Raw genomic sequence first — 8,601 nt, 5'->3', positions numbered from 1 at the left:
CCAGAACAATGGACTCTCAGACAGCAACAGTCATGAAGGAGGTGCAGAACCACACGACATTTCATTCTCTTATACGTCAGCTCGCTATGAGTCAATAGGAAACTGGAAGCCAGATGGGGAGGAGGTGGCAGGGATCGGGCCGGAGTGGCAGGAAGAAGGAAACGGCGCGGAGAGGTGGTGAGGAAGTTGAACCACCAGGGCTCGGGGGGGTGCCACGGCGCAGAGGGGTGACAGGGAAGCCGGGCCCGCATGTCACCCCAGCCTCAGACTGCCCAGAACCAAGGGTCTCCCCAGCCAGGAGTGCAGGTCCGACGAGCGCAGCGTCGCCGCGGAGCCCCCGCAGGTTACCCCCCAGGTGCTCCGGGAGCTCATCCTTCCCGGGGGTTCCGCACAAACGGAACCCCCATTCCCAATCCCTAAAGCCCTCCAGGAAACTTTAGAGCCACGTTTTAAGGCGGGTGGGTGGGAAGGGGTGAATCGCGTACAGTCCACCCTTCGGACGCCCCTAAGTCACCAGTAGAACGTCGTCCGGGGACGTACCTTCCTTCGGGGGGGCCGGGGTCCCCTGCACCTTGGGTTTCTTCATTTGCGGCAGGCTCGAAGGCTGGCGCTTAGGGGCCATGCTGCTCGCGGTCTGCCCGCGAAGTCCGAGAAACGCGCGAAAGAGCTGCTGGCTGCTGGTAGAGAGCGCCTGGAGAATTGAAAGTGCACGCGCTTAAGTCTCCGCCGGAGCCACCCCGCCTAGAGGGGATATTTACATGACATTGACACACTGGGCCCCGGCCTCCCGCGCCCGTCTTATCTCTTCCGACTTCCCACTCACCCTCCAATCAGGAGGAACTCCTTTGACTCCCAACCTGCATCTCTGGGCCGGGTGTCTCGGCCTTGGGCTCTTCCTTTTAGCTCAGTTCTTGGAAGGAGCGCTACTTCAAGAAGAACCAGCACTCGGCCCTGCCCTTTCCCAAATTCCGTAGGTAGGCAGGCTTTCCCTCCCTAAGAATTAGCCTCCGGTTTTTTTTTTTTTTTTTGGTCTCCTGGAGACTAAAACACCTACTGCTAGTTCTGGGACAGTCTCTCACACACATGCATTCCCCTATCTGGCTTCCCAACTTTCTGGATTGCCACTCAGAATTCAGAAAAATGACCTTAGATCTCCGTTTCCCCAAGCACGCGATACTGCTCCCTGGGCGGGACTGGAATGATGGAGATGGGGAGGGAGTTGCAAGAGCAGGTATCTACACTTTTATCTTGGATTATAGATGCAACAATTTTCCATTGAGGGGAGGTGGGGGGGAAGATACTGACTTAATTTTTTTTTTTCCTGAGAAGGGGGCAGTAGGCCACACAAGTTTGGGAGCCTATATGTTGAGTGAAAAATTTAATCACCCTGAGTGGCCCAAAGGGCTAAGCGCTGGTCTACCCAAAAGTTGGTGGTTCAAACCCACCCACCACAGGCACCCCAGAAGAAGCAATCGCTTTCTGAAAAGTCATAGGCATGAAACTGAATGTCGTTCTCCGCTAAAGGGAGTGATTTTTCTTTTTTTTAGTAGTCAAGAAATTTAAAAGCAGCATGTAGGAACTGTTGAACTAATTAGTGTGTGTTTTGCTGTGTCTGTTCTCCAGAATAACAAAATAAATAAAATGATAGGGTTTTTTAAAAGAAAAAAAAGATTTTGATAATTACGGAGCCCTGGTGGCGCTGTCAGGTAAGCATCAGACTGCTAACTCCAAGTTCAGCAGTACAAACCCACCAGTCTCTCTAGGAGAGAAAGATGAGGCTATCTGCTTCGGTGATGATTTAAAAACTCAGAAGCCCTGTACAAGATCACTGTGAGTCAGAATTGACTCCGTGGCAAAGGAAGTTCCTTAGGCACAAGGCTTCTTCACAGCAATCAAATCTTTTCAGACTCTTAGGGATCCTATAGCATAGGGGGTTGCAAGTTCGGCTAATAACCACAAGGTCAGCAGTTTGAAACCACCCGTTGCATCTCAGAAGAAAGATGTGGTCCTTAGTCACCCTTTAAACCTGGAACTGAACTCATCCAGTGGTGGTTCACTTTGGAGCCAAACAAAACAGGCTGATAAGGTCAACACCAGAGAGGCAAGAACTCCTTAGAACAATCAACACCTGAGATCCACAGAGCAATTCGAGCTCAGGAAACAGCTGACGGGAGGAAAGAAGGACTAGGTCAGAAGTTCTCAACCTGTTGGTCGCGACCCCTTTGGGTAAGGTGACCAGATATCCCACTTTTGGCCGGACAGTCCCGATTTTTAACAATTTTTCCCGCATCCCCTGGCATTTTTTTAAAGTTCTGATTTTTTGGAAAGAATGCACAACAAGCTAGGGTATACGGTTTTCGGCTACCATGTGGCTATTTCGCCAGGGTATGAGTTTTAGCAATGGTGTCCCGCTTTACTAATGTTAAAATCTGGTCACCTTACCTTTGGGGGTTGAACGACCCTTTCACAGGGGTCGCCCGATTCATAACAGTAGCAAAATGACAGTGATGAGGTAGCAACAAGAATAATTTTATGGTTGGGGGTCACCACAACATGAGGAACTGTATGAAAGGATCGCGGCATTAGGAAGGTTGAATACCACTGGACTTGGAAACAAGAAACACAAAGAGGAAGTGGGAAGAGGACTGTTGCATTGTGGGAATACAAACAATGTCAAAAACAAAAGGTGTCTGAATTGTTGAATGGAAAACCAATTTTCTGTGCAAATTTCACTCAATGGAAAAAACCCTCAAAACTGAATGCCAACTCATAGCGACCCTACAGGACAAAGTAGAACTGCCCTTGTGAGTTTCAAAGACTGTAATTCTGTGTGAGACTAGAAAGCTCCGTCTTTCCACCCAGGAGCAGATGGTGGTTTCAAACCACTGACCTTGCTGTTAGCAGCCCAACTCGTAATCACGATGCCATCAGGGCTCCTTAATTTTTTAAGAGTAGAGTGGCGGGAAATGCAATCAGAATGTTCCTTGTCTTAGCGTGGTGAGACTCCAACTCACGTCATCAGGAAAGGCCAATAGTTAGAACACAACGTTCTGTTTGGTGGTGTGTTGGTGAAGGCCAGAGGGCCTCAGTGAAGTGGACTGACACAGTGACCACCAGAACAATGGACTCTCAGACAGCAACAGTCATGAAGGAGGTGCAGAACCACACGACATTTCATTCTCTTATACGTCAGCTCGCTATGAGTCAAACAATAAAAGCAACAAGCAAGAATGTCAAAGCAGAGGAAAGCAGGTATCTCTGAGAAGACCTAAGGATCTCATTTAGAATTCACACCTAGATAGACAAGTTTAGAGAGCAGAAGGTTATAGTTAAAAAAGAAGCCTCTTGTCTGGGGATGACAGGTAATAACAACGACTGGGAACCAGCGATTGGAACCGACAATAGGCAGTGGGAAGGTAAGTTGACACGACCTGAAGTAATTGTGTGTCCACATCTACCGAAGCAACTCTGCTAGAAATGCATGTCAAGGCATGTGTTAGCATGCATTTGTGTGATAAACGTGTGCAAGAATGTTCATAATAACAAGATTCGCAATAGCCCAAATCTGGACACAACACAAAGGTCCATCAACAGTAGGATAAATACACTGTAGGCTATTCACATGAAGGACCAGCATAAAGCAATAAAAACATGTATGAACTACAGCTTCACAAACAGACATCCTATTAAGTCAAAAGCACAAATTGGCGTACACTGGATGATTTCCTTTGTATAAACAAGTGCACAGTGCGGGTCCCTGTGTGTCGCAGGGGTGAGGAATCACTGGAAGGGGACATGAGGGACTTTAGGGTATCGGTGACCCTCCGTTTCTGGGTCTGGGGCTCGTTACATGGATGCGTTTGGTTTCTGTGCATGTGTGGAGCTAGAGAGGGGTCATTGGTTATTCAGTGGCAGAATTCTCACCCTCTAGGGTTCGATTCCCAGTGGACGCACCCAATGTGCACTTACCACCCACCTACCACTGTCAGTAGAGGCGTGCATGCTGCTATGCAGATTTCATCAGAGCTTCCAGACTAAGACAAACTAGAAAGGAAAACTCGATGATCTACTACTTTCCAAAAATTACCCCATGGCAAACCCTATGGATGACATCCATCTGGTCCCGGGGCTGGTGTAGGACTGGGCAGTGTTTCACCGGGTTGTGTGTGACGTTACCCTAACTCAGGTCCTGACTCACCAGCAGCCAGTAATAGACAGGGGCAGCCCTTTGTCAACCCTCCCCCAGGCCGTAGGACACAGCCAGTGCTTGCAAATGGATTGGTGAAGCCTGTGTTGCTAGATTACTTCATTTTATATATTTCAAATCCTTTTGTTGGGGCTAATACAGCGCTTATCACAATCCATTGGGTCAAGCACAAGTGTGCATTTGTTGCCATCATCATTTTCAAAACATTTTCTTTCTACTTGAGCCCTTGGTATCAACTCATTTTTTCCCCTCCTCCCAACTCCCTCCCTCTCTCATGAACCCTTGATAATTTGTAAATTATTATTTACTTTTATTTCTTTATTTATTTACGAAACCCCGGCCCATACTTTATTTTTAAGAGAAGCCAGAGATGCAATTTTCAACTGTATCTTTTGTTATCCACTCTTCATTAGTATGCAAATTTTAATTGTGAAATTTCTGGATTTTTTTTAAAAGTTGGCGACTAATTAAACGTTTCCAAAGCATTGGGTGGGCCAAAAAATACGTATCCTCAGCTCATTGTCATTTTTTTAGGCCATGCATTTTGCAACCTTTGAGATGGTAAGATGTTCGCTTGCTTTGTTTTGCTTGTTTCCAGTTGTTTACTCTTTGAACAAAATCAATCTGAAGCCTCAATGCATGGTGTCAATGTAAATAAAAAGCGGAGTTGTCTAGAGGAAGTTGAGGTAGAAAAGGGTTCTCTACAAAAGAAGAAAAAGAGAAGAGTCCCTTTACTCCCTCCATGCCTCAGCTCTTTGTCAGTTTCTAAGGGTACTTTGGCTCTATTATGAATTGTGTCTCCCCCCCCAAAAAGTGTCAATTTCACGGGACCATGGTTCTCTCAACATGATGTCATGATCCCCCATTTGTGACCTGATCTATGGCCGTGTGTGTTATAAACACTCATCTCTCTGATGTGAATGAGGCAGGATACGATCTGGAGGATTCTGTTGTATTTTGATATTCCAGAGATTAAACAAGAGGGCAGAGATGGGAAGGGTGTGACAACCATCAAGGACAAAGAACGAGCCTGGTCACAGTCAAACTACAAACCCCAGCTCCGGCCAGAGCCACAGCTGCCCTCCGACCTCCTACCAGTCCTCAAAGGGCAGCTGCAGCAGAAACCAGCCCATGGCATGAACTACCAGTGCAGAGAAGCCCACCCTGGCACTCAAGCCCCTCTGAGCATGTGCATTGTGCCACTCCTTTGTTTCCATAGCTTGGACCAATGGGAGTGTGTAATGGACGCCCCAGCGCCTATGCTGGAGTACCTGACATTATCAGTCTTGAGGCAGAGGGGAATGGAGAGGGAGGGGGGAAATGAGGAGCTGATATTAAGGGCTCAGGTAGAAGGCAAATGTTTTGAGAATGATGATGGCAACAAATGTGCTCGACACAATGGATGGATTGTGGTAAAAATTGTACAAGCCCCAATAAAATGATTTAAAAAAAAAAGTTATCAGTCTTGGAAGCACCCAGGGTCAGCTCTACCCTGTCCTGTAGGGTCACTATGAATTGGCCTGAATTCAAGGGCAGGGAGGAGGAAGGAATGTCGAGAGAAAGGCTGAATTGAAAGGGGATAAGGATAGAGAGAGAGGAGCTGATGCCGGGGGCTTAAGTGGAGAACAAATGTTTTGAGAATGATGAGGGCAACAAATGTACAAATGTGCTTGACACCATGGATGGATGTCTGAATTGTGATAAGAGTTGTATGAGTCCCCAATAAAATGATTGAAAAAAAATAGAGCAAGGAAGCAATTCCTTAGAGCCGGTGCTCCGCCATCTAGCTTCCTAAACGGAGAGAACGAATTTCAGCTTGTAGAGGTACTGTGATCGCAGCACTAGACAAAGACAGGCTCCTGCCTTTGAACACAGTTGGAACGTCGAGCCTCAACAAGACAAAACGAAACAGCTCTTCCCATCAAACGTATTTTGATTCCACATGCGCTACAGTCGAGTCCACCTCCTTCTGGGGTTCCGTGGCTGGTTGGTTGTTTTTTTTTTGAAAGGAGACCACCAAGGTTCTCTCCCCAGACCCCTCTGAGACACGCAAACCTCCCTTTGTTGTTGTTGTTGGCAGCCAAACGTGCTCTCTGGGGACAGGTGCCCCGACGTTGTCAGGGAAAGCAAATGAAAGCCAGAGCTCGGATTCTGGATCGCCTCCTCGGCAAAAGACACTGACGTTGTGGGTGATGTTATGCCAAGTGACTTTGGAGAGTCTTGAGACCATGGTCCAGAGCCCCAGGCCCAGGAACTCATTCCTTCAAGGCGTTTGTTTGTGTCTAAGAAGTTTTCATAAGTTGACCCTGTAGGTATCACCATGTTCAAGGATATTTGCAGCAAAATGACAAACTCCAAACCAAACCCGCTGCCATCAAGTCAATGCTGACTCACGGCAACCCCTGTGGGTTTCATTTTTTTAAAAATCATTTTATTAGGGGCTCATACAAGTCTTAGCACAATCCATACACACATCAATTGTGTAAAGCACATTTGTACATTCATTGCCCTCATCGTTCTCAAAACATTTGCTCTCCACTTAAGCCCCTGGCATCAGTTCCTCAATTTTCCCCTCCCTCCCCACTACCCTCTCCCTCATGAACCCTTGATAATTTATAAATTATTATTTTGCCCTATCTTGCCCTGTCTGATGTCTCCCCTCACCCACTTTTCTGTTGTCCGTCCCCCAGGGAGGAGGTCACATGTAGATCCTTGTAATCAGTTCCCCCTTTCCAACCCACCCTCCCTCCACCCTCCCAGTATCGCCACTCTCACCACTGGTCCTGAAGGGATCATCAGTCCTGGATTCCCTGTGTTTCCAGTTCCTATCTGTACCAGTGTACATCCTCTGGTCTAGCCAGAGTTGCAAGGTAGAATTCGGGTCATGATAGTGGGGGAGGAAGAAGCATTTAGGAACTAGAGGAAAGTTGTATCTTTCATTGTTGCTACGTCGCACCCTGACTGGCTCGTCTCCTCCCCATGACCCTTCCATAAGGGGATGTCCAATTGCCTACAGATGGGCTTTGGGTCCCCACTCCACGCTCCCCCTCACAATGATATGATTGTTTGTTCTGATGATGCCTGATACCTGATCCCTTCGATACCTCGTGATCCGCACAGGCTGGTGTGCTTCTTCCTTGTGGGCTTTGTTGTTTCTGAACTAGATGGCCGCTTGTTTACCTTCAAGCCTTTAAGACCCCAGACTCTATATCTTTTGATAACCAGGCACCATCAGGTTTCTTCTCCACATTTGCTTATGCACCCATTTGTCTTCAGTGATCGTATCAGGGAGGTGAGCACACAATGATATGATTTTTTGTGGTTTTATGCCTGATAACTGATCCCTTCGGCACCTCGTGATCACACAGGCTGGTGTGCTTCTTCCATGTGGGCTTTGTTGCTTCTGAGCTAGATGGCCGCTTGTTTACTTTCAAGCCTTTAAGACCCCAGACTCTATATCTTTTGATAGCCGGGCACCATCAGCTTTCTTCACCACATTTACTTATTCTTTGTCTTCGGCAGTTGTGTCGGGAAAGTGAGCATCATAGAATGCCAATTTAATAGAAGAAAGTATTCTTGCATTGAGGAAGTACTTGAGTGGAGGCCCAATGTCCTTCTGCTATCTTAATACTAAACCTATAAATAATTCACATAGATCTATTTCCCCATCCTCATATATAAATATATTTATATATGTACATGCCTGTATTTAGACCTCTATCAATGCCCTTTGCCTCCTAGCTCTTTTCTCTATTTCCTTTGAGTTTCCTCTTGTCCCATTATCATACGCAGTCTTCATTTGGGTTTCATTAGTTCCTCTTGGTTACATTACTCTTGATCATGCGGTACCAGGCCTCCTACACCGTTTTGGGGTTTTTTTGTGGGGGTTTTTTGGTCATTGGCTTTCTGTTGTTGTTGTTGTTGTTGTGTTTTCTTTTGTTGCTTGGTTTTGCTCTGTCTTGTTTTTGTGCATGTTATTATCTCCGCAGGTCTGTCTAAATAAAATAGGCTCCATGAAAAATCTGGAGGAGAAAACAATGGGACCAACAGTTCCGGGGGACATAGGAGAAGGGGACGTGGGGGGAAAGGAAGTGGTGTTAACAAACCCACAGACAAGGGAACAACAAGTGATCCAAATTGGTGGCGAGGAGGGTGTGGGAGGAGTGCTCCGGGAGAGAGCTGTGGCCGTCTGCTTCTGGAACGATGTACAGCCTAGGAAACCATGCAGGCTGCTTCTAGTCTGGCTTCGTGGGATGTTTCTAAGTGTTCCTGAAAGGCTCATATGCGTTGGAATGGACTTGACAGCGACAGGTGAGCCTATAGTTGGAATCCCTGGGGGGTACACACGAGCACATGGTTAAGCACTGAACACTAATCAAGAGGCTGGCAGGTTG

General features: G+C 47.0%; 1 protein-coding gene across 1 annotated transcript in view; it reads right to left on the bottom strand.

The window, feature by feature from the left end:
- Positions 1-641, bottom strand: part of SET (SET nuclear proto-oncogene) — a 9,391-nt gene extending 8,750 nt beyond the window's left edge. The window contains exon 1 of the mRNA XM_030885126.2: positions 541-641. Coding sequence (XP_030740986.2) covers positions 541-622 — 82 coding nt within the window. The 5' untranslated portion in view covers positions 623-641. The remainder of the gene's footprint in view (positions 1-540) is intronic.
- Positions 642-8,601: the final 7,960 nt, after the last annotated feature.

Source organism: Echinops telfairi, unplaced genomic scaffold (genome assembly GCF_000313985.2).
Source record: "Echinops telfairi isolate 266 unplaced genomic scaffold, ASM31398v2 ScPeMD7_22;HRSCAF=79, whole genome shotgun sequence".
In the NCBI taxonomy this organism is placed as follows: Eukaryota; Metazoa; Chordata; class Mammalia; order Afrosoricida; family Tenrecidae; genus Echinops; species Echinops telfairi.
Note: the sequence above shows the minus strand (reverse complement) of the source record. Positions and strands in the feature narration are given on the sequence as shown.